The 26,753-nt window shown below is 42.0% G+C and overlaps 1 protein-coding gene across 2 annotated transcripts in view; it reads left to right on the top strand.

Moving 5' to 3' along the window:
* Positions 1 to 26,753, top strand: part of LOC116991000 (collagen alpha-1(I) chain-like) — a 196,726-nt gene that overhangs the window by 97,949 nt on the left and 72,024 nt on the right. For both annotated transcript variants that reach the window (XM_033049254.1, XM_033049253.1), the window contains 7 exons: positions 3,412 to 3,519; positions 5,765 to 5,818; positions 7,126 to 7,179; positions 9,934 to 9,978; positions 22,223 to 22,276; positions 26,203 to 26,247; positions 26,458 to 26,511. In XM_033049254.1, coding sequence (XP_032905145.1) covers positions 3,412 to 3,519; positions 5,765 to 5,818; positions 7,126 to 7,179; positions 9,934 to 9,978; positions 22,223 to 22,276; positions 26,203 to 26,247; positions 26,458 to 26,511 — 414 coding nt within the window. The remainder of the gene's footprint in view (positions 1 to 3,411; positions 3,520 to 5,764; positions 5,819 to 7,125; positions 7,180 to 9,933; positions 9,979 to 22,222; positions 22,277 to 26,202; positions 26,248 to 26,457; positions 26,512 to 26,753) is intronic.

Here is a 26,753-nt window from a genome sequence, read left to right as displayed (position 1 = left end):
TCGTGAGATATCTATTCCCTGGTGCTGCATTGCCACCAAATGGTAAATACCTGGAACTACTTACTGCATTGACAGTATGAAGTGGTGTCCACTGTATTTATGGGCATTGACACACCGTTTATAGTAGTATAGTATAGTATATCTTTATTGTAATTTTCCTGAGTACTCACATACCCAGAGGAAACAAAAAAACGTTGCTCAACCAGTGTCCATTCAGTGTGCAGTAAAAAATAAATAGAAATAAAAATACATATATCATGAACAAATTAAACACTCTAGTCTCTACTAAACATCAACAGGCGTTCCGATCGGCAGCGGCACGACAGTGGCTCTGCTGCAGTGTGTCCAGGTTGGTGGTTGGTGCGCGATACTTTGGCAGGGGGCAAAGTCCGTTTATCAGTCTTATAGCCTGCGGGAAGAAGCTGAGGAGCATCCTGCTGGTTTTGCAGCTAATGCTCCTGTACCTCTTCCCAGATGGCAGGATGGAGAATATGTGATGCGATGGGTGGTAGGGGTCTTTGATGATGGAGATGGCTCTGCTGATAGATCTCTTCCTGTATATGTCCAGCAGGAAAGGGAGTGGAGCACCAATAATCCTGCTGGCAGTCTTCACAATCCTGTCAAGTTGGTGCCGTTCGTACGCTTTGCAGCTCCCGAACCAGGAAGTGATGCCGTAGGTTAATGTGCTCTCGATTGTCCCCTACAAAAAGTTCGTAGGTGTGTAGTGGGGAGACCTGCTTTACGTAGTCTTTGGAGAGGGTGTAGTCGCTGCTGGGCTCTCTTGACCAGTGCTGTGGTGTTGGTCGTGGACGTCAGGTCATCTGACAGGTGAAGTCCTAGGAACTTCACGCTGCTGACCCTTTCCACATCAGCTCCATCGATGTGCAGAGGTGTATGGTGTTGTTTTCCCGCCCTCCTGAAGTCAACCACCATCTCCTTAGTTTTTCCCACGTTGAGAATGAGGTTGTGGGATTTGCACCATCCTGTGAGCAGCTCCACCTCCATCCTGTACGCCGACTCATCATTGTCACTGATGAGACCCACCACTGTCCTGTTACTTGGCCATTCCTCTCTCATGACTTGCCCTAAATTTGTTACATTTTGATCGTGAAATGCATACAAATCTTTGCAATTTGTGCAATACGTAGCTGAGGCAGGGACTATCCCAACATTTAAGAAGCAGTTCGACAGGTACATGGATGGGACAGTTTTGGGGGGATATGGACCAAATGCTGGCAAGTGGGACTAGTGTAACTGGGACATGGCAGCCGGTGTGGGCTAGTTGGGCCGAAGGGCCTGTTTCCACACTGTATCACTCTATGACTCAATGATTCTAATTCTGTTAGCGGTGCTTTGAGATACAATGGACAGGCTGAAAAAATCATTTACAAAAGCTCGAAGCTGCTTTTGTTCTGGTTCAAACACCTGTTAAATGGCAGTGAGTCCTACGTGACGGATTACACTGTGTCCAGTAAACGGCTCTGCATGTTATGCTGTGTTTTATTATTCCCAGATTATTACAGAGTTTTTGGCTTTCCTCTCCTTGGCACTTGCTCCCCTGCATTGCTGGATGGAGTTCCTGAACATTAGTCAACATGCCATACTCATTCAAGAGACCTTGCTTCACTCTGCAGCATGACAACCCATAACAGCTGCACATTGAACATTTGGAAATTAACTTAATCAATCCCAGTCTGCACACATCTGCCAGATAGATTCTGCTTCTATTGTTATAAGCTGTAACCAGTGAAGGGCCTGTCCCACCAGCATGCGACTGCATGTGGCAAGCGCGACCTAACGTGGTCGCTTGAGCCATAAGTGGCCGGTCCCACTTCGAACGCCGGAGCCGTATGGAGCTGTGCGGGGCTGGTCCCGACATCGCGCGGGGCTCCGAGAAACTGACACGGTCCAGAAATTCCGCGCGGCAACGGCCTGTCGGCCTGCAGCCGCATTGACGCCATACACAGCGCCTCGACACCGTACACAGCGTCTTGACGGCGTCGCCTAGCGCGTGGCGTTGCTCGATGACATCATCGCCCGGCGTGCCGTTGCGTGATGACGTAACCGCCCGACGCCGTGCGACGTCCAAATTCAGTCGGCCCGCCTCCTGCCCAGCTGATTGGTGAGTATGATGTCGGGACCAGCCCCGCACAACTCCGGACGGCTCCGTGGTTGGAAGTGGGACCGGCCCCGCGAGGCCGTACGCCTCAAGCCACCACATTTGGTCGCGCCAGACGCATGCAATCGCATGCTGGTGAAACAGGCCCTTGAGGAATCCAAGGTACACAAAATTGCTGGGGAAACTCAGCGGGTGCAGCAGCATCTATGGAGCGAAGGAAATAGGCGACGTTTCGGGCCGAAACCCTTCTTCAGACTGAATTCAGACACAAATTGAACACCTTGAGGAATCCATCCTCTTCTGTCTTTGGAATTATTCTGGGACAAGTGTTGGTAGTGATGAATATTGGTGAAAATTTCCAGTCTGGAAGAATCTCGACCTAAAACGTCATCTGTCCATTCCCTCCACAGATGCTGCTTTGTCTACTGAGTTCCTCCAGCAGTTTGCTTTTTGCCCAAGATTCCAGTGTCTGGGGACTTTTTTTGTCTCCTAAGTAACCATTTGCTGACTGCCCTGTTCCATGATAGTATCTCATAAAGGAATTCCTGCATATGTTAAAAACCACAATAAAAACCCGTGCCTTCTCCTTCTTCAATGCTTAATTAGTGCATTCAGTAGTCAATGAGCTTGCTGAAAGTAGTTATCTAATGAGGATCAGACTGGCTGGTTGGCAGAGGTTTTTATGAAGCAGCTGTTAGCCTCGGAATGGGCCAGTAATCAGTACAAGTTCCCCTCATTAACTGCACTGCACTGGCAAAGACCTTCAGTACACCATCTCTGACAATGTTCTCGTTCATTGGTGGCAGAGATGGCAGCAGTCGCCATCCACTAATGGGCATTTGCGCAGAATGGCAGTACGGAGCATGAAGTAATTCTGTTTTTAAATATCATCCCATCTCTCCTCGCTGAATTCAAATGCCAGAAAACATGCAAAGCACGAAACAGCTCTGAAGAAGCATCCCGACCCAAAACGTCATCTGTCCCTTCCCTCCACAGATGTTGCCTGACCTGCTGAGCTCCTCCAGCAGTTTTAATTTTGCTCAAGATTCCAGCATCTGCAGTCTTCTTGAATCTCTACCTTACTGTGAAATCTCTTCAAAATATGACTACTTTTAAAAAAGTTCTCCGAGTCTGAAGAAGTGTCCCGACCTGAAACGTCATGTGTCCATTCCGCCCACAGATGCTGCCTGACCCGCTGAGTTCCTCCAGCTGTTTGTTTTTTGCTCAAGGTTCCAGCACCTGCAGTTCCTTGTGTCTCTGTTTCAGTCACTATTTATTTTCATTCCTTTCAGGGGCAACAAGGACCGAGAGGTTTCCCAGGCCCGCCAGGTGAGAGAGGGTCGAGTGGCATCGCTGGTGAAGCAGGTCCTCGCGGCCCACCTGGTGTTCATGGCGAACAGGTAATGGACAAGAGGATGCAGTGTTGGAATATCTCAACGGAGCAAGCAGTATCTGCAGAAAATGGATAGATGATGTTTCGGGTCGGGACTCTTCTTCAGACTGGATCGCAACCTGAAACGTCACCTTTCCATGTTCTCCCAATGATGCTACCTGACCCGCTGAGTTACTCCAGCACTTTGTGTCTATTTGTATCAACCGGCCTCTGCAGTTCCTTGTTTCCAGGTAATGAACTAGGTTGGCCCATTCCCAGCTGTAAAACTCATTGAAATGATCCTTCAACAGGCAGCTGCTCACCAGGCCTTTTCATCTCATTTCCCACAATCTTTGTGCATCTACATTCAATTGAATGGTTCAACAGGAAACCAGAGCATTTCACAGTAATGTGCTGCAGTGATTGTAATAAAGCTGTTTTCATTATTAGTGAAACATATCAGTGAGGGTGTTGACAGGATTTACACCTTAATAATGTAGTGTAGTTTGCATTCACACAATAAAAGCTGTCAGTGTGCATTGAATCATTTTGGCTGTGGAAATTTAAGGTGTTTAGATGTTCCCTGGAAACCAGTGAGTGTTTTGCACCAATTCTAATCTGATGGCACATAAAAGGCCTGTCCCACTTGAACGTCATTTGCACGTCACGCAGGTGGCGAGCGAAGATTTTGTGAATCCCAAAATCCTGGGTCGCCGCGCACGACCGCGCGTCACTGCCTGCGCCACCACATCTCACCACGCGCCATGCGTGCATAATGCACACCATGCATCAGAAGGAAGGTTTTCGGCCCGAAACGTTTCCTATCTCCTTCGCTCCATAGATGCTGCTGCACCCGCTGAGTTTCTCCAGCATTTTTGTGTACCTTCGATTTTCCAGCATCTGCAGTTCCTTCTTGAACACTTAATAATAATAATAATGGATGGGATTTATATAGCGCCTTTCTAATACTCAAGGCGCTTAGTGCTGTCATTGTCTTGCTGTCAGTGAGGAGAATCAAGTTTGAATGGTGAAAATATCTACTTTGTGCGATGGTCTTGAGCAAAATGTGTGTAATATTGGGGATTAGTGGAGGGGGTGGACTGATTGTCTGAGCTGCATTATCATGCATTGAATCATCTCAGTGGTGAGCATGTAATGATTCAGTCGCCTGCTGTGCGGAGCTAATGAGCGCTTTTGCTGGAGCCCTGTGCGGTTGCAGTAAAATCTGAACGATAAGAGTTGAGAAGGCTGGAGGCTCCTTCTGGCTCAGCAGGTTACTGCAATGTTTTAAATCTGTCTGTAAATCTCCAGCTATCTGGGGGTGAGACCCGACAGCGTGGTTATCCAATTATTAAATCTTGGCAGAATAATATGTGAGGTGAAGTGGAGAGGTGGGTGGGTAGGAAAGCAAGATCTTGCGCTTCAAGCATCCACCACCCAGTCCAGGTGCACCAAGGTTATTCATCGTTGCAGCCCCTGTTCCAATACCTAAAGGGGCTGCCCCTTACCTTCTGGGTACATTTCACACCCACCATCCTCATCTTTGGACACCCTGTGCGTAGGGGAGAGGGTAGGGCTGAAGATGTCCGGGTTGGGTTGCTCCTAGGCCTGGCCAAGCTGGCCATCCGTGAGTCAAGGCACCAGGCGGAAGAGGGCTCTGCCCGAGCCAGCTGTCTGCTCCTTGTCAGGGGTTATGTTCGTGCCCAGGTGGTATTAGAGAGGGATTACACGCTGTCCATGGGCGCCCTGGGGGGTTTCCAGGACCGCTGGTCACCGCGGGGGACGGAATGAATCCTTAATAGCAATGGGAAAATAGTTGTTTAAAGAACATTTGTTTTACTTGCTTTGTTGTTGTCATGTATTTGGATGCTTGGAACAGACTTAAATAAGGCTCGAACACGGGAGTAACCTTACAAGCTACTTTATTGCAGGACGCCACCTTGAGTCTCCCTGTGCACATGCGTACTTGCACAAGACATCACAAGACACTAATTGCATATGCTAATTATCACATACCTGACACTCCTCCCCCTTTAACTTCGAGGCAGGTAACACTATTTCTATTACATACATAACAGTTGTGGTGGTGGTTTGTTTTGAATAATTTTGTATTGTAAATAGCATTGTAAATACTTAAATACATCTATATTTGGTTAAAGATAAAGGTTAGTCATCGCCAATGAACTCCAGTTTGAGGTGTAGTCAGTGTGACAATATAGGAGGGGCAGTGACCTGGTAACTTCCCTGTTCTCACGTTCCCTTCTGTTTAACAGGGACCTCAGGGGGACCTGGGAGAGAAGGGAATTTGCGGAGAGAAAGGGGAACAGGTGAGTATTGATCTAATCAACAATAGATTGTTTGTTCTCATTAGTTCAATGGTCAATATTTGTCAAATATGCAACTGCACAGTGAAATGCATCTGTTATACATGCGGGCGCCGCCATTATTCATAGTCCGAAGTCCGGTCGGCTCATGCGCACAATGTACTGGAGCAGTTCCCGCGAACCTTCGTCCCTCTCCTCTCCTCGCCCGTCCATCTTTGTGTCCCGGGGCGGGGGGGGGGGGGGGGCGCCTCCTATAAAACATGATGGGCTGCACATTGAATCCAGTCTGCTTTAACATTTGGGAAAACATTTCTGCTTATTCTTCACCTCAGCCAAAGGTTCCTCATTTTCTGCTCTCTGCCATGGTCCTTGTGTCTTCCCTATGAAGCCCAAAGTCACCCTCTACACGGAAGGAACCATTTCCCATGAACGATGTTCGAGTTCTTGTATTTAGTTTTGTGAAGTTTAACGGTAGTTAACTAGGTTGGATGGAACCAATGGTTGGTTAGAAACGAGAGTTCCTTCCACTCGCCAGCAGAACCAACTCTTCATCTGAGGAAGAATTGTCTCAAAATGGAAAGCAATGGCATGTTAGCTTCCTCTTTTCTTTCTACATGTTCTTTCCATGGATATCCACAGGCGAGCTGTGGCCCGTGAATGTCAGTGGACTATCCCACTGGATGGTCTCATCAGGCCCAATTGTCAGAGTTACCTTCTGTAAACCGTGTCACAGAGTTGCCTGCAACTGGTGCCAACCCAGACAAACCTTCCCTCATGGGTCCGTGAACAGCTCTGAAACTGACTTTTAGTTTGTGACCTGAGCTCCACTAACTCAGGGTGGCGGTAGACTTGGTGCCTTACAGCGCCAGAGACCCGGGTTCGATCCTGACTACGGGTGCTGTCTGCACGGAGTTTGTACATTCTCCCTGTGACCACTTGGGTTTTTTCCGGGTGCTCTGGTTTCCTCCCACACTCCAAAGACCTACAGGTTTGCAGGTAAATTGGCTTTGGTAATATTGTAAATTGTCCCCAGTGTGTAGGATAGTGCTAGTGTACAGGGTGATCGTTGGTCGGCATGGACTCGGTGGGCCGATGGTCCTGTTTCCACTCTGTAGCTCTAAAGCCTAAACTCATTGTATACTTGTAGTTTAAAGTTGGCATCTACCTGCCCTCTGTACATATTAGTGCCTGCCCTTATTTATTTGTTGAACTCATTGGAGCCTATTGCTGTGTCAAAACTGCGCATTTTCATTGTTGGGGTCAACTTTCTGTCTGTTTATGCAAACACCTGCAAATGTGATTTATTTTAGGGCTTCAGGGGATGGCCAGGATCACCTGGCGACAAGGGAGAGAAAGGAGCCAAGGTATCGTATGGCCTTTTGTAAAATTCAGCATTTTACTGTCTCGTCCAAAGCATAATTTTACGTCCGTAGAAGGATAAGCATTGGAATGGCAGAAGTATGTTTCCAAATTAACATTAACTGTGATCATCTAGAGTTGCTTCCTCACAGCTCCAAGACCCGGGTTTAATCCTGACTACTGGTGCTCTTTGTGTGGAGTTTGCACGTGCTCCCTGTGAGTGCGTGGGTTTCCTCCAGCTGCTTTGGTTTCCTCCAACATCCCAAAAACTTGCGGCTTTGTAGATTCATTGGCCTCTGTAAATTGCCCCTAATGTGCAGGGAAAGGATGGGAAAGTGGGATGGATAAACAGAACTAGTGTGATAGGGGCTTGCGGGATACATTCTCAGAGGGCTTCAGAGGTATCCATGTAAACTAGGAGATGAATGAATAAATACAGAGTGTGAAAGATGTTTGTATTCAGAGAGACTGAGTGTCCTTGCGCAAGAATCCCTGGCAGCTCACACGCAGGGATAGCAAGCAATTCAGCAGGTAGACCTTTGAAAACGTTCTGGGCAGCAAGATGACACAGCTAGTAGAGGCAATGCCTCACAGCTAAAGTGACCCAGGTGACAACCTGATCTGTCTGTGAAGAGTTTATACATTCCGCCACATGAGTTTCCTCTGAATGCTCCGGTTTCTCCCACATCCCAAGGACATGCGGGTTGGTTTCCCAGTGTGTGGGTGAGTGCTAGATGGGTATGTGGGGAGAATCGGATGGAATTAATGTATATGGGTGGTTGAAGGTTCCCTCAGGCTCAGTGGTCAGAATGACCTTGTCTAAACGCGCTGATTTAAAAAATAATTAAATGTTCGAGGCATTAAGTGAGATCATCAGACTGACAACATTCCTTTCTACGCACAGCATGACTGAAGCGGACTTGTTTGCTTTTGTCTCCTTCCCTTTGTTGGAGTCTTCCCTGTGCTCAGCTGCTCACTCTGGCTTTGGTGATGGGATGGGATTTCCATTGATGATCCTCAGTAAGTGAGCCAAAATCGTTTAGTCTAATGTGTAGGAAGGAACTGCAGATGCTGGTTTAAACCGAAGATAGACACAAACAGGTGGAGTAATTCAGTGGGACACTAGTTCAGCTGCATCTCTGGAGAGAAGGAATGGGTGACGTTCTTCTTCAGACTAGTTAGGGAGTCTAACCAGTCTGAAGAAGGGTCTCGACCCGAAACGTCACCTCTTCAGAGATGGGTTACTCTAGCTTTTTGGGTCTATCTTTAGTTTAGTTTTATTTTATTTAGTTTATTGTCACATGTACCGAGGTAACATGAAAAACTTTTGTTGCTCGTTAACCAGTCTGCGGAAAGACCGTACATCATTCCATTCGAGCCATGCACAGTGCACAGATACTTGATACAAGGAATCATGTTTAATGCAAGATAATGTCCAGTAAACTTTGATTAAAGATAGTCTGAGGTTCTCCAGTGGGGTAGATAGAAGCCCACAACCGCTCTCTAGTTGTTGATAGGATGATCCAGTAGAATAGAATCGGTCAGTGTCTAATTGAAATCCAAAGCCATCCTGTAGACACTGTTACAACCGATTCATAAACGTAAAGAAGAGACAGTTTGAGTTCAGCCTCTGTAATGGAGACTCCAACCTCAAAGTGGCTTAAGGCTAGGACTAGATCACAGAAACATGCACCATATTACACAGCAATCTAGTGTGTGTGTCAGAGATAACAACATGCCTCTGCTAAATTGCTAAATTCTACTGGGTGATTTGTGTCTTAATATGTGATTAACCTATTGTGGCCACGGCCATTTAATGGCTGCATTATCCATGAACTCTGCCTGGTGCTTAAGGCACTCCACTGCTCTGCTACTTTTATGTGGTGGGTCACCCTATTTCATCTTGATTTACTCTCCTTATCTTGGTCCTGCCTGCTTCAGGCATTGACACCAATGGCAATTTGAGCTTTCAGCTGCTCACAAGGAGCTGTATTACACTTGCTGCTAAAGCACCTGATGTAGATTTTTTAAATTGGAAGTTTAAGCTCCAATGTCAATATCTTCCTTTGTGTTCACACCAACAGACGGTTAAATAGATTGTCCACATATTAACAAAAGAAACTCACTGATGAAAAATTTAAAGTTTTAAACATTTGAGGCAAATCCTGTTGGAATTAAGTTTTTTAAACTTAGTTTTGTGGAAATAAAAACAAATCTTTAATTATAGAAGGTGATACATGATTTTCTTTACCAACTGCTTTCTGACACTTTTGACTGTGATTTAGACGCAGTGTGGAAACAGACCCTTCGGCCCACCGACTCCGCGGCAACCAGCGATCACCCGTGCACTAGTTCTTTCCGACACACTCGGAACAATTTACGGCAGTCAATTAACCATCTTTGGGATGTGGGAGGAAACTGGAGCGCCCAGAGAAAACACACACTATCACAGAGAGACGGTACAAACTCCACACAGACAGCACCAGTAGACAGGATTGAACCCGGGTCTCTGGCGCTGTGAGGCAGCAACTCTACCGCTGTGCCATTGTGCCGCCAACATCACGTACGACTGTGATCTTATGGTCTGTTGCATTAAATGTTACTTTTAGTAGTTGTGGGCCACAATGAAACCAAATGTGAAATCTCACCTCCCGATGTATTCTGTGAAAAGAGAACAATCTGTGCATTAGTACCTCCTGGATCACTCTGACATGACTGTCATTGGGTACATGGATTATTCATTTTAATTTCTGTGATAGGGTAACCGAGGTGAGACTGGGTTTCCTGGACCGATCGGCGTTCCTGTAAGTATTGTGATCCACTTGTTTCTGTCAGCGTGCAGCGGTAGAGATGTTGTCACATGTTGCACTAGGAAACTAATGAATACTCTTTATCCTTTAACCTTTCTCCCTATCTGCTCGTAATTCATGCCCTTTTTATGTTTAATTCACCACAAAAAGCACTCCCGATACTTATTTCAATGTCTGTCTCGACTTTCAAATGGAGACCTACAGGGTTTAAGCTTTTCGTGATTGGCATGAGATTGGCCCATCGGGGGCACAAAGGGTTAGGTAATGCAGCACAGTGGAATTTCATCAAATGCCCTAGTCATCTGCAGCTCCAGTAGTGGTGGAGCAGGGACCTCTGTGCATGCTTAGTTGTGCAAGGCTGGTTCTATTGTTGCTCGTTAACCAGTCTGCAGAAAGACCGTACATGATTCCATTCGAGCCATGCACAGTGCACAGATACTTGATAAAAGGAATCATGTTTAATGCAAGATAATGTCCAGTAAACTTTGATTAAAGATAGTCTGAGGTTCTCCAGTGGGGTAGATAGGGGTAAATCCCATCCCATCACCAAAGCCAGAGTGAGCAGCTGAGCACAGGGAAGACTCCAACAAAGGGAAGGAGACAAAAGCAAACAAGTCCGCTTCAGTCATGCTGTGCGTAGAAAGGAATTTTGTCAGTCTGATGATCTCACTTAATGCCTCGAACGTTTAATTATTTTTTAAATCAGCGCATTTAGACAAGGTCATTCTGACCACTGAGCCTGAGGGAACCTTCAACCACCCATATACATTAATTCCGTCCGATTCTCCCCACATACCCATCTAGCACTCACCCACACACTGGGAAACCAACCCGCATGTCCTTGGGATGTGGGAGAAACCGGAGCATTCAGAGGAAACTCATGTGGCGGAATGTATAAACTCTTCACAGACAGATCAGGTTCTCACCTGGGTCACTTTAGCTGTGAGGCGCCGCTTCATACTGCAAGTCCCCAAACTCCACCTGTCTCCATGTATGATACTTATAATTAATAGGTGCTAAAGTGGTGCAGCAGGTAGAGCTGCTACCTGACAGTGCCAGAGACCGGGGTTTTATCCTGACCTGGGCTGCTGTCTGTCCCATCACACATCCCAAAGACATGCGGGTTTGTTGGTCAACTGGCTTCTTAAAAATTTCCCCTCTAGTATGTAGAGGAGTGGAGGGGAAAGTGGGATAACATAGAACTAGGTGATCGATGGTCGGCATGGATGTGTTGGGCCAAAGGGCCTGTTTCTATGCCGTATCTCTGAACTAAATTAATCTAAACTAATTCATTTTCATTTTGGCATTGCTAAATTAATTGAATTCTTTCTGTTCCGGCCTATTCAAAACCACTTAATCTTATTGAGTGCTGTGTTGTCAGGAACATTGGTCATCTAGAATTAATAACCCTTCCCAGTAACACTCTGTACACTTATTAATGCAGATAAAACTGAAGAGATTCATTATAAATAAAGTTCACTTTGATTTATGTGACACATTCCTTGCTTGACACCTCCTGGTATAATTCATGCTAATGATTCCTGAACATTAGAGCGAGCGGAAAGGAATATTAATATGTCCTTTATTGTTTTTAAATGGTTAAATCGTGAGTACTATGTGCAGATCAAACCTACCTTTTAGCCAGATATTAATACATGTATAATTAATGAATTACAGTCTTGGGAAACTATTTTTTAAAAGCAAATGTTTAAAGAATATTACAATTATTATCAATGGAAATACACCAAAAATAACACAGCCGTCTATGTAATTTGAACTCAAGTAAAATTAAGAAAGTTATAATTGATGTGTAGGAAGGAACTGCAAATGCTGGTTTACAACAAAGATAGACATAAAGTGCTGGAGTAACTCAGCGGGACAGGCAGCATCTCTGGAAAGAAAGAATAGGTGATGTTTTAGGTCAAGACCATTCTTCAGAAATTGAAGATGTCTGAAGAAGGGTCTCAACCCCAAACGTCACCCATTCCTTCTATCCCGAGATGCTGCTGATCCCGCTGAGTTGCTCCAGCACTTGGTGTGTCTAACTTTACATTATAATTGATGCTTTGCATATGTAACTCAGATGAAGGTGGAGTCTCATGCCTTGAAGGTGGAGTCGCAGGTAGGTAGGGTGGTCAAAAATGCACTTGGCACTTTGGCCTTCATCGGTCCGAGTATTGAGTGTAAATGTTGGGAGGTCATGGTGCAGTTGTATAAGACGTTGGTGAGGCCGCATTTAGAGTATTGTATTCTGTTCTGGGCACCATGTTTTGGAAAAATGGTGTCAAGCTGGAAAGGGTCCAGAGAAGATAGACTGGGACTCTATTCCTTGGAGCGCAGGAGGATGAGGGGTGATCTTATAGTGGTGTATAAAATCATGAGAGGAATAGATCGGGTAGATGCACAAAGTCTCTTGCCCAGAGTAGGGGAACCGTGGACAAGAGGACACAGGTTTAAGGTGAAGGGGAAAAGATATAATAGGAATCTGAGGGGTACCTTTTTCACACAAAGGGTGGTGGGAGTATGGAACAAGCTGCCAGATGAGGTAGTTGAGGCAGGGACTATCCCAACATTTAAGAAACAGTTAGACAGGTACATGGATAGGACACGTTTGGAGGGATACAGCCCAAATACAGGCAGATGGGACCAGTGTTGCTGGGATATGTCGCCCGGTGTGGGCAAGTTGGGCCTAAGGGGCCTGTTTCCACGCTGTTTCACTCTATGACTCTATGACTATCCATGTACATTTCCCTTCTTGTATTTTCTGTTGCATTCCCCTCTAGAAGAGCCATCCTTTTCTGAGTGTGGGCGCTCAGACTTTGCCCTATAAGAACTGAATTGAAACCAGCTACATTTGTGGTCTATTCAGTGTGTGACAGATGACAGAGAGAAGGAAGCTCCATCATTAGTGAGGAGAATACCAGACATTAGATGTCAGCTTAATCCATTGCCACCTCATTCATTATTTATTCACTGTTATACACAGGGGAAAGTGACGGAAATTAACTGAAGACGGGCCTAGAAATTAAATTAATCTATCAGAGAGGCTACGTGAATGCCTCCTGCTAGGCCACAAATATACTAACCGTCCATCCATCCATAAAGCACAATTAACGTTAAATGATGTAGAGCTTCAAATTTCTTGGCACTCACATAAGCAATAACCTCAAATGGAAAATCAATTCAAATCACATCTACAAAAAAGCCAACCAAAGAATCTTCTTCCTCCGCCAGCTCAAGAAGTTTAGAGTAAGGAAACACCTCCTAATCCGATTCTACACAGCCATCATCCAAAGCATGCTCACTTCATCAATTACAGTCTGGTTCAGCAGTTTAGACACTCACTCCCGTAATAAATTACAGCGCATAGTTAACAAAGCATCCAAAATCATCAGCACTCCCCTTCCATCAATAGAATCACTCCATCACAAACGGTCCGTGTCAAGGGTGAAGAAAATCATCTCTGATCCCTCCCACCCAGCTCACCACATCTTCCACCTGCTGCCATCAGGAAGGCGCTGCAGCTCACTGCCCGCCAAGACATCTCGATTTAAAAACAGTTCTTACCCACACGCAATCCGAATTCTGAACACACTATGACAACAGCACATATCCTCCCCATGCATGTACTGTATATTGTATGATGTTGTGTTTTATGTTATGTTTGATGGGAATCAGCCTACCTTGTAACATCCTGTACTGAACCTGAATTCCACCAGCTTGACTGTGTGGTCATTAAATAATCTAATCTAATCTAATCTAATCTAAGCTCAAAATTCAATTCATTGCAGAGATTTTTTTAATATTTGCTTTTTGCATAAGCATCATATTGGTTATGGTACACTATGCCACTTTTTTTAGGGAGACACCTCAGTCAAAATTGATGAATTAGCAAATGGATCACAATGTCCATGATTTGCCATCTGGGTCCTCTATACAGGGCAATGAGAGAGAGAATGGAGCCCCTCAGAAACACAGTGGTCAACTACGTATGGAGCTGCAGGAGATGGGCAAGATCCTCAATAAATATTTCCCTTCTGTTTTTACTGCGGAGAAAAATATGTAAGCTAGAGAACTTGGAAATGTCGTTGGCTTTGTCTTGAGGACAGTTCATATTATAGTCGGGGAGGTGCTGGATGTCGTAAAACAAATATGATTGTGATTAAATCACCCGGACCTGATCAGTTATATCCAAGAACACTGCGGAAAGCTAGAGAAGCAGGAGCCCTGGCTGAGATAAATGGGACTGGCTCGGATGGGCATCTTGGTTGGTATGGACGAGTTGGGCTGAAAGGCCAGTTTCCTTGCTCTGTAACCAGTGAAGTTTAGCAATGGCTGTCCTTCTGAAAACATATATATAGGCTGGCACATTGTTAACACATCCTATAGGTTCTATACATTATTGAGGTAAGATGCTAAAATTTGCAGAACACCAAGTTGAGGGACATCACTGTTTATGTCCTCTGAGGCATTCCTCATAGTACGGCAAGCTGTTAACTGGCTTGAAAAGTGGGAGCCTAAAGTGATAATGAGAGTTGTGAAAAATGTTGCTTTAATAGGAGGCACAGAATGCTCTTATTTCTTATTTGGCAATCCCCTCTCGATGATCTTTTTTTAGAATATTTGGAGTACGGTTTCTCAATTAAACATTTAAAGCAGCAACCCCAATTGAATAGAAGCAAACCATAAAAATGATAAATTAACAGAGCAATAGAAAGAGAAGCAAAACCAAACGTAAAGCTGGCTCCATGATACTGAGTCCAGCAAGTGTACCGTGTATAAAATAGAGGTCAAAGCAGTGGATTAAGGTGCAGCAGAGATTCACTGTATGGTCCCAGTATGTTTAAGAAAGAGCTGCAGATGCTGGAAAAATCGAAGGTAGACAAAAATGCTGGAGAAACTCAGCGGGTGAGGCGGCATCTATGGAGCGAAGGAATAGGTGACGTTTCGGGTTGAGACCCTTCTTCTCTGTCTCCGCCTCTTCCTTTCTTCTTCCCGCCCCCCCCCCCCCCCCCCCCCCCCCCCCCCCCCCCCCGCTCCACCCCGCTCCACCCCCACATCAGTCTGAAGAAGGGTCTTCTCGACCCGAAACGTCACCTATTCCTTCGCTCCATAGATGGCCCCAGTATTGACGGGTTGTAAAGATGGGAACCTTTTATTCTGCTTAAAACTTAGAATAAGGGTGATAGACGGAATTAAAAATTATGATGTTATGGAGAAACTCCTTTCATATCTATGTATAAAACTATACCAGGGAGGCATGAATCTAAAATAAAGGGCAAGAAATGTTCAGCAGGGACTTCCGGTTGGCGCCACGATGTGAGTGGAATCGCGCCATTACAGCTCCGAAAAAAACTGAATTTAAAACGGGGGTAAAAGGGTCAAACAAACGCACTTACCACAGGAGATCGATTGTGAACGGCTCCGGCAGCGTTTAAAAGGTGCGTGACGTCATCAGGCGCGCGATTTTAAGAAGAAATTATGACCCAGCGCTCCCCCACCCCCACCGCTGGAAAAAAAGCTACGAGAAGGGAAACTGGCCTCAGCTCGGGTGCAACTGCTGCTTCTCAAGAAGATGTCTCACAGAGGAAAGCTGAAATGGAGGAACTTAAGACTACCATTCTAGGTGAGATAAAGAAGCAGAGGAAGGAGTATATGGAGGAGATAAAGAAGCAGAGGAAGGAGTATATGGAGGAGATAAAAAGTTTAAAAGCGGATATGCTGGTGTCTCACGAGAAAAATAAAGAAGATAAAGAAGACTTAATAAAACAAGTTATAACGACGGTAAAAAGTATGATGGATGAGTGGAAGGAAAAGGCTAATGCCGAGTTACAAACTCAAATTGAGGATGTAAAGGAAATAGCTGCTGGGATGGAAAGAAAGCTGGATGACAAGATAGATCCTACTATAATTTCGCTAGACCAACAAGGCGAAGCAATTAAAGAGCTAACTAAAATTGCTGAAGTGAATACTAAGGAGACCGAAAAACTCCGTGCCGAGAACAAACGCCTCTTAGAATTATTACATAAAACAAACGAGAAATGTATCGATCTGGAGGGACGCCAACGCCGTAAAAATTTGCGTATAGTTGGTCTGAGCGAAGGTCGTGAGGGGAGTCAAGATCCTCGAAAATTTGTTGCAAAACTTTTAATGGATATTTTGAATTTGGATCATGAACCCCTGTTGAGCCGTGCACATAGGGCTCTAAGACGGGCCCCTGGGATAGGTTCATCGCCCAGACAAATGATTGTAAAAGTGGCCTTTGACCATGTCTTCGAAGAAATGATGAAGATAATAATAAAAAAGAGAAACCTGAAATACGAGGGAGACAACATCAGTATTTTTAGAGACTTCCCAGCAGAAGTGGCCAAGAAAAGAGCTCTATTTAAAGAAACAAAAGGTATCCTGAGGAATGTACAGAATACTAAGAATCTGAGATATGGCTTGATGTACCCAGCAATACTGAGAGTAACTTATGATGACAAGGAATATCGTTTCGTTAAGCATACTGAAGCATTGAAATTCGCCCGAGGCATACAGCAGAAGCCAGAAGATGAAGAGAGAGAAGATGCGGAGGAAGAACCCGAGGGAGAAGGAGAGGACTGAACTTTTATCATCGACCTGTGGTTATGAAATACTCACTTAGAAGGAAGTGGAATAATGGGCATTTAGTAGTAGTTCTGTATTAATTATTAGAAAATATTTAATTATTCCATGATAATAGTATTACATATTATAGTATTAAATACAATTGATATTAGTAATTAGCAAATAGTAATATGAATAATAGAAATAATTACTAAGTACTAAGTATATAAAGTTAGTACCCCACCCCAATATATATAGCATTTGAGATAGGAGCTGGTATAATCAACATCTTTTTTTTATTAAAAAAACGGAAGTCTTTAGATTAATGGCCACGTTAGTGTGGCTTTCACCTTCACATACTACACACTATACAAGTGTAGTTTCTTTTTTTTCTGAGCACCCTATTAACACCCTTTACTTTTTTTTTATTATTGATATTTCTTATTGTTTTTGTTTTTTATTGATCTTATATTATATATTATTTGAATGTAGATGTGAAGGATATTGTGTATTTAGTTTAAGAAGACATAGATGTGGATTAAGGTGGAAAGAAATTCTCATTGGATTGATGTCCGGGTGCAACGGGGAGCTGGGTGAGTCAAGAAGGCTACTCCAAAAAAAGCCGCCCTAATAGTAAAATGCATGATATAAAGGTGAAGACTGGGGGTGATGGAGTAACCTTCTGCAGTTGGAATGTAAAAGGAATTAATGAACCAATTAAAAGGGGAAAGGTATTAGCTCAGTTGAACAGATTGAAGACAGATGTCATTTTCCTTCAAGAGACTCATCTTAAAAAAGATGCTCAACATAGATTAACAGCTAAATGGATTTCTAAGGTGTATCATTCTACATTTATTCATAAATCTAGAGGAGTTGCAATAATTATTCGCAAAGGTATACCTTTCATACAAAGTTCTATTATAGAGGATAAAGAAGGCAGATATGTAATAATTACAGGGGAATTATATTCAAAAAAGGTAATTTTAATGAATATATATGCCCCTAATTTTGATAATCCATTATTTTTTAAGAAAATATTTAATAATATTCCTATATCCACTCAACACAATTTAATAATTGGAGGTGATTTAAATTGTACTTTAGATAATTATCTAGATAGATCATCCGCAAAAAGGAAAGCTGCCTCGAAATCAAGTAAATTCATAAATGCTTTTATCAATACATCTAATATTAAAGACATCTGGAGGTTAGATAACCCATCCGGACGAGAATATTCTTTTTTCTCGCCCGTACATGGAACCTATTCGAGGATAGATTATTTTTTAATAGATTCTAAATTACTTCCTTTTACGTATGATGCAAAATATCATAATATTATCATCTCGGATCATGCGCCATTAACATTTAAGATAAAATTAAAAGATATATCTAATAAAACTACTACCTGGAGATTTAACCATCAGATATTAAAGGACAATGACTGTTGTAAATATGTGATGGATCAGATTAAATTATTTTTTGAAACTAATGATAATCCTGAAACTTCTCCATCACTATTTTGGGACACATTTAAGGCATTCATGCGTGGCGCAATAATATCCGCACAAGCACATCTCAATAAAGAAAATCGAAAAATAGAACAAAATTTAGAAAATGAGATAAAACGTCTAGATAATGAAAATATAAAACAGCCTTCCAAAGAGTTAAGTAATAAAATTGCATCAGTAAAATATAGATTAAATAAAATATATTCTAATCAAGTGATTAAACTTTTTCAACAAACTAAGCAAGTGTATTTTGAATTTGGAGATAAGCCACAAAAATTACTAGCACGACAGCTTAGAAAATTAGAAGATGAGAAGATGATACACGGAATTAGATCTGAGTATGGAAATATATTAATTACTCCAAAAGATATTAATGATAGATTTTTACAATATTATAAAAATCTTTATTCGTCAAAACTAACAGGACAAACAGATAGTATGGAAATATTTTTACAAGAATGTCAAATCAATAGCTTAGATCAGGAAGGTAGAGAATTGTTAAATGCTGAAATAACAGTAAAAGATATTATAGAATCAATTAGTTCGCTTAAGAACGGAAAAGCAGCGGGCCCAGATGGCCTGAGTGCAGAATTTTATAAAAAATTTCAAGATCTGATTTCCCCAAGATTACAAATAATGTATAGATATGCATATGACCAAGGAAAATTACCAGAATCTTTAAATGAATCCACAATTACACTCATCCCTAAAGTAGATAAGGATTTGGAAGATCCTGGATCATATAGAGCGATTGCCCTTTTAAATACAGACCAAAAAATATTAACTAAGGTCTTATCTAGGAGATTAAGTTTAGTGATCTCTAAATTAATACATTATGATCAAACAGGTTTTATCCCAAAACGTTACTCATCCCATAATCTCAGACGTTTGTTTAATATTATATATTCAAAAAGAATACGAGATACGGAACTAGCGGTTATATCACTAGATGCAGAAAAAGCGTTTGATCAGGTGGAATGGATGTATTTATTTAATATAATGGAAAAGTTTCAATTGGGGGATAGATTTTGTAAATGGGTAAGAATTTTATACTCGAATCCTATGGCAAGAATTTTGACTAACCAAATTTTATCAGCCAAATTCAAACTCTCTAGGGGATGCAGACAGGGATGTCCGTTATCACCCTTATTGTTCGCATTGGTGATAGAACCATTGGCGGAAAAAATTAGATCTGAACCTGAAATATATGGCTATAATACTGATACAACAATTAATAAAATTTCTTTATATGCAGATGATGTTTTGATTTATATTACAAAACCGGAAATTAGTATTCCCAACCTGCTAAACATTATAACTAAGTTTGGTGCATTTTCTGGGTATAGGATTAATTGGGATAAAAGCGAGATTATGCCAATAACAGGAATAAATCTTAATACATTACAACAATACCCATTAAAAGTAGTTACAGACAAACTTAAATATTTAGGGATTAACGTAACTAAAACTCATAACTCATTAATAAAATCCAACTATCCTCAACTATTAGATAAACTTAGAAAAAATATTTTATATTGGAAAACACTGCCTATATCCATGATTGGTAGAATAAGTGCCATAAAGATGGTATTTCTACCGCAGTTGTTATATTTGTTTCAGGCTATTCCTTTTTTTCTTCCGAAAACTTTTTTTAAAAAAATTGATAATATTGTCAATAGCTTTATTTGGGATTATAAAAATCACAGAATAAATAAAAAACATCTATGCAAAGCTAAGATAAATGGAGGATTAGCACTTCCAAACTTTTTATATTATTTTTGGGCTGTTCAGATTAAGAATATGAATTTCTGGTGGGTAAATATGGATCATGAACCGACATGGTTAAATATAGAAAAGGAGGACTGTCTACCTTTCAATGTAGGTTCGATAATTTTTGCACCAACGGAAGTACAAAAAAAATATTATAAAGACAACCTAATAATATATAATAATAGACGTATTTGGAAACAAATAGTTAAGACTCTACACTTGGATAATCTCTCATTTAGATTACCAATTATGAATAATCCATCGTTTAAACCTGCTATATTAGATGGGGGGTTTAAACAATGGGATGATTTAGGAATTACAAGGATAGAACATCTGTATAGAAAAGGAAAATTTCTTTTATTCCAGGAGTTACAAGATATTTATGGATTGTCTCCACAACATTTGTTTAGGTATTTACAAATTAGAGATTATATTAAATCCAATACACAAGATTATAAAAATAAAGAAGCAGGATTGTTAGATGAACTGTTTAATTTATATCCAAATACAGAAAAATTAATAGCCTATATATATAACATCATTTTGGATAAGGAGAATCCAATAACGGAAGTATATCGTCAAGCATGGGAAAATGAAATGGGATTGGCTATAACAAAAGAAAACTGGGAAGAAAGTCTACAACGAATACACCGGTGTTCATTAAACGCCAGACATATACTGATACAATTTAAAGTATTATATAGGTTACATTATTCGAAAACTAAATTAAATAGTATTTTTCCGAATCTCTCCGCTATTTGTGATAAGTGCAAGAAAGCAGAGGCAAATTTAATACATAGTTTCGTTACATGTCCTAAATTGAATTATTACTGGACAGAAATCTTTAAAGTTATTTCTGAAGTCATCAAAGTTAAATTGGACCCTAACCCAAAGCTAATAATATTTGGAATTCCGGATTTACATCTATCACTTACAGTAAATCAAAGAAATTTCTTTGATTACTGTTTAATAATTGGAAAAAAAATCATATTGAAATTTTGGAAGGGAACATTATCCCCCACAACCAAAATGTGGGCAACAGAGATGATGGAGACGTTACATCTGGAAAGAATTAGATTTGTCCTATTGGACAAGTATAATTCTTTTGAACAGATATGGTCTCCATATATACAGTATTTAGAGAAGTAGCTGTTCTTGGCAACACAGCTCGACGTGCACCCTGCGGGATTTGGTGAGAATAATTCATTTTTATATTGGAATTACATATATATCTTTATTGATACTATCACTTGTAGTAGTGTTATTAATAATACATATTGTGGTTACTAAAAATGTTTTTTTTTTTTTTTTTTTTTTTCGTTTCTCTTTTCTTTCTTATATATCATCAAATTATTATTTAATCACTCTCTTAATGATTTATTCTTTCTCTATTCTTTCTCTATCATTATTTCTAAAAAAACAGTAGATAAGTATTACTAGTGTTTTACTTAATGCAAATTGAATTAATTTGATATAAAGTTGTTTGAAGCATTGTAATTGATTACCTTTAATAAAAAAATATATTAAAAAAAAAAAAGAAATGTTCAGCAGGTCGGGCAGCATCTGATAGAAAAGGGAAACAGTAAATGCTAACTGTTAGAGCTGCCAACTTTATTCATCTTTTAGTTGCTGGAATATATTTATAGCTGAAAAAATAACAACAAATGACAGATGCTGGATATTTGAAATAAAAACAAACATTTGAAAGAAAAAAAGTATAAATATTCAGCAGGTCAGGCAGCATCTGTGGAAAGATATGTTCCATCCATCTGCCTATCAATCCCCCCCTCCCCCCCACCCTCCTCACCTGTGTCAACCTTTTACCTGCCACGCTTTGTCCGGCCCCTCCCCTTTCCAACTTTGTTTTCTCCCCCTACAATCAGTCTGGAGAAGGGTCTCGATCTGAAACATCACCTTTGCATGTTATCCAGACCTGCTGAGTTACTCCAGCACTTTGTGCCCTGTTTATGCCTCGCTACAGTGGATTCAGTGTCGATCTCTGCTGCCTTGACATTACAATGACTGTACAATGTTTATCCACATAGATCAGCACTGCTAGATCTTCCTCCTTGTAGCTACCATCCCAGTACCGATTGAGTATCTGTGGCCCACCCATCACAATCACTCTTCAGTGCATTAACATTAATGAATACTGCTGCTTATCACACGTGAAATAATGGCCTGGGCTGTAACACTTGAAGTGTGCTTTGTGTATTGTGTGTGAATGAATAGATGCTGACGTTTCGGGTCGAGACCCTTCTTCGTCTGAAGAAGACCTGGCAGCATGGGTCTTGATTGTAGTTGGCTACATTAGCCCCGTGAGCTTTATCTGTTCTGAACATTGACCACATTGCATATTGTGTTGGTTTCAGGGTCTAAAGGGTTTAAAAGGACGTCGCGGTGTGCAGGGACCCACAGGTTCTGCAGTGAGTATGATGCATATTTTGGGCTTGTGTAGTCCTCTTTAATAAGCTCCAAGTAAAGACATTGTCATGGTAATAACATTTTATTTCAGGTACTTCAACATGTTTCAGGTTATTATGGGACTTCGTTACACAATGGCCTTTCCTCAGTGGGAGGAATATTTTACAGATTCAAATGTACATTTGAAGCTTGGTTTCGTCTTAACTCTGAATCGCTTTGTTGTTGATCAAAGCTTCCCTCCAGAGATTTGAGCACAAAACCTTATCAGTGTCGTTGTGCAGAAGCTGCTGCCGTTTGGAGAAATGTTAAAGCACAATCGTATTGTATTGTATTGGATTATTTTATTGTCATTCAGACTTTTCAGTCTGAACAAAATGTTATTTGCCTTGCAGTCATAACATAGAATAAAATAACAAAACACACAATAAACACAGATTTAACATCCACCACAGTGAGTCTACCAGGCACCTCCTCACTGTGATGGAAGGCAAAAGTCTTAAGTCCTTGTCTCTTCCCTCCTTGTTCTCCCTCTGCGCCGAGGCGATCCAGGCTTCCGATGTTGTGACCCCGCCGGGTGATGGTAAGTAAATCCCGCGGCTGAATCCGAGCTCCGCGAACGGGCCGATTCAAACTCCGCGGCCCGGGGCGGTCGAAGCTGCCACCCTCCAGTCCTGTGGCGTTATTAAAGATGTGCAGGCCAGCCTTGGATACAGCTTATCCTTCCAACGCAATCAGTGAGAGGGTTCTCTCGTGCATCATCTGGCTGCCGTTGACCGCGGGTCAGTTTCTCCAACCCGTGTGTAGGCCGTTCTGCTGTCACACCCGCCCTTGCCGTCACTGTTGGTATGAAGGTCAGTAGATCCGAACACTGGAGGCCTTCACCATTGCTGAGCCACCGATCTTCTGACAACCTGCAGCACGTGCCTCGACTCACCACTGCGACCCGGATCTTCCGGCCCCTATATCAGCACCTTCTCCATCACCTCCAGGTCCGCTGGGAATGGTTTGTCACGGGCGGGTGACAGAATGGTGAGAGGCCTGGGGCCCTGGAAAACAATGGAACCTTTGGCCAGGCCAGGGACATGCAGTGGGCAATAGTGCAGGGTCCAAAGCAAATGATTGTGTTGCAGTCGAGATGCAAGGAACTGCAGATGCTGGAAACTGCTGGAGCAACTGAGTGGGTCAGACAGCATATCTGGAGGACATGGATAGATGACGTTTATGGGTGGGGAACTGCAGTATGGGGGAGAAAGCTGGGAAAGAGGTGGGGGCGGGATATAAACAGCAGAAATCATAGCGGGGTGGTAGTGAGAGAGGATCTCACTCACAGCAATCCTGTTGGAGAGAGGAGGAAAACTTCTTCATGGTAGACATACTTTGAGAGGATTTAGCAGTAAATGGAGAAGCAAGGAACTGCATGCTGGAGTAACTACTGGTTTGTAGGTTAATTACCTCAGTAAAATTGCCCCTCTTGTGGGGAGTGGATCAGAAACTTGGATAACATGGAACTACTGTGAATGACTGATCAATGATCAGTGCATCTTGGGTGGGCAGAAGGGTCTGTCTCCATGCTGCATCTATAAATCTAAAACTATAACTCAGCGGCTCAGGCACCATCTCTGGAGGATATAGATAGGCAACATTTCGGGAGAGGTTGGAATCACAGACACTTCAATAGTCATGACACCCTGAAATCTACAGTGCTTATTTTATTTAAACTATCGTGCCCTTAAATGTTAACACCAATCAAAAGGAGTAATTTGAAATTAAAGCAGTCAGGGACAGTGAAAGCCTGAAGGTTTTTTGCTATCCTCAGTGGTAAAGTATTTATTTGCATTAGTTAAATGCATGCATGCACATGAATGATGTCCAGAATGAAAGCCAAGTGATCTTGTTCCATTTTACATCCCATGACCAAACGGTGAAATATTATACCGACTCTGGAATTTGCTATGAATGCTTAAAATATGAAAGCGGGAGGTTGCTGCATGGATCGGAGTGACAATGGATTAGATTTGAAAAGGTCTTGCTGTGTGGCTTTGACAACAGTGCTAGTTTGTGGAATGGGCTGTCATAAGATATCCTAATCTTTAGGTTAAAGTTTGATACTTTTATGTTTATCACACTCTTCAGTTCCATAATAAAATGTGCAAATTCTATTTGTTATGATTTTGTAAAGCTCAATCTTCAGAATGCATTTACTCCAATATAAATAGATTCCGATCTCTGAATCTGTCAGCAACTGTTTTAATGTTGGATTCAAGCTCTCAGAAGTCACTTGTCACTCCTAGAAACCCCTCCAATTTGTTGAAAGCATAAATTTGATTTTTGCTTTAAAATGTGAACATTTCTGCACACTTTTCTGTCTCTGCACCAACTTTGGCCCAAAGTTCAAGCCCCATGCTGCCAGTTGGAGATTGTGTCAGCCAAGATAGTCCCATCATTTCAGCTAAGCAAAATTGACCAGTACACTAGCATGATGTTCGTGCGCATGAGGGAGTCGAGGACAGAACATTAAAGGGAAGGATAACTTCGCAAAAGGTCACCAGAGCCCTGTTTGAACCCAACCCCACCTTTTCACTGATAAATCATTACTGCAGACTTACAGTTCTTGCAGGAAACTTTTTCAGAGGGAGTTGGTCTCGGGAAACCACATAAACCCGGGGAACATTGAGAATGCTGTGTACATGTATGTTTGACACCAGTAGCTACATCACCAAATGATATTTGTACAGAAAGGCCGAATCACCTCAGATAACCCTGAGTCCTCTATTGCTCCTCCAGACTCCTCTACTCTCTAGCTCCTTGTACACACCAAGTTATAAATTGGCCTTTCCGCACATACATCATTTGGCTCTTGCGGGTGGGGCAGCATCTATGGAGAGAAGGAATAGGCGATGTTTTGAGTCGAGACCCTTCTTCAGACTGCGAAGGGTCTTGACCAGGAACGTCGCTTATTCCCTCTCTCCTTTGGCTCCTGGTGTCTCTCTCCAACATGCCCACAGAGACACGATAACTCAAAATAACCTCCATTTAATTTGATCACAGAATCCATTTGTTCCTGAGGATATCATTCATTTTGGTTTGGAGTCAGAGAGGTATATAGAAGTATATAAAATGATAATATAAAAAGTATATCGATAATTTCTTATACTTCCTGAATGTGTGTAAAGGTATGAGCCTTTGTCACGCTTTCTTTCTCATCTCTCTTTCTCATTCTCTCTATGTTTCTTACATGTTCTCTTTCTCACAGTTTCTCATTCTTTTTTTCTAATGCTCTTTTTCTTTCTCATTTTATCTCTTTCCAATGTTTTCTTTAACTTCAAGCTTCCTTTCCTCTTTGCGTTTCTCGCCTCTGTGGCCTAACATTGGGGGGGAAGCAAATGCTCAGCCAGAAATTATCTCACATTAACACCAACACTAGATCAGAGTGGACAGACGGTCTTCAACCTGAGGCATTAACACTGCTTCCCTCTCCATAGACATTTCTGTCTACACAGACCTGCCGAGTGCTTATAGCATTTTAAGCCTAAGTTTCAGATTTCCAACATCTGCAGCTTTTTGTTATTAGCCCGCAGTACGATGGACTGGTGAATAGATACTCGAAGATCTTGTCCATGCACTCCCCACATTCTGGGAACTTAAAAAACCTTCTTTCCCCTGGGGGTTATTTGATCTATATTTGTTAACGGGCAGTACAGATTTCTTTAATATTTGACACTCTCAGAAAAACCCTCTAATCGGACTGGCTTTTCCCCCATAAACTCCTCCGTACATTTGACAATTCAAGATGGATTTCTTTATTAGGAGTGTGATTCTGATGAAGGGGAAACATAATTATAAAAAACTATTGACCAGTTAGTTGCCTTGGATATTTCTGTGGTAATAACTCCTCATGAAGTGTATTTGATTTTCATTTGTTTTGCAGGGAGAATTTGGCTTAATTGGAGCACCAGGACTGCCGGGGCTTATGGTGTGTAACATTTATACGCAGAAGGAGATTAAATAGTGCAGAGTATTAAGTGTTGGATCAGTACTTCAGATATATATTTGGTGTGGGTTTTATAACCTTATACCAATGGACTTGTTAATTTGGTTTCACAAAGCTGTAATTCATACAACCACATATGGACATATGGCATTCCAGCTTAAACTGTCGTCTCTTTGTGCTTGTACTTTGCAGGGTGGGGAAGGAGCTTCGGGACCCAAGGGTGCGGCGGGTGTGAATGGCCCTGAGGTGAGCAAGAGCTTCAGTGATGTCCGAATGCACTGATGAAGCTGAATTGAAAAAGGGTTTGAATAAGGTCACTGTCCCACCAAAGTAATCATAATAATCATATTCATAAAAGTACTTTATTAGCCAAGTGAGCCTTGCAACATACGAGGAATTTGATTCGCCATACAGTCTTACCAATAAAGAGCAACAAGACACTCAAATGAATGTTTAACATGAACATCCACCACAGTGACTCCCCCACA

Source organism: Amblyraja radiata, chromosome 32 (assembly GCF_010909765.2).
Source record: "Amblyraja radiata isolate CabotCenter1 chromosome 32, sAmbRad1.1.pri, whole genome shotgun sequence".
Lineage (NCBI taxonomy): Eukaryota > Metazoa > Chordata > Chondrichthyes > Rajiformes > Rajidae > Amblyraja > Amblyraja radiata.
This window is presented reverse-complemented; position numbering and strand designations above follow the sequence as displayed.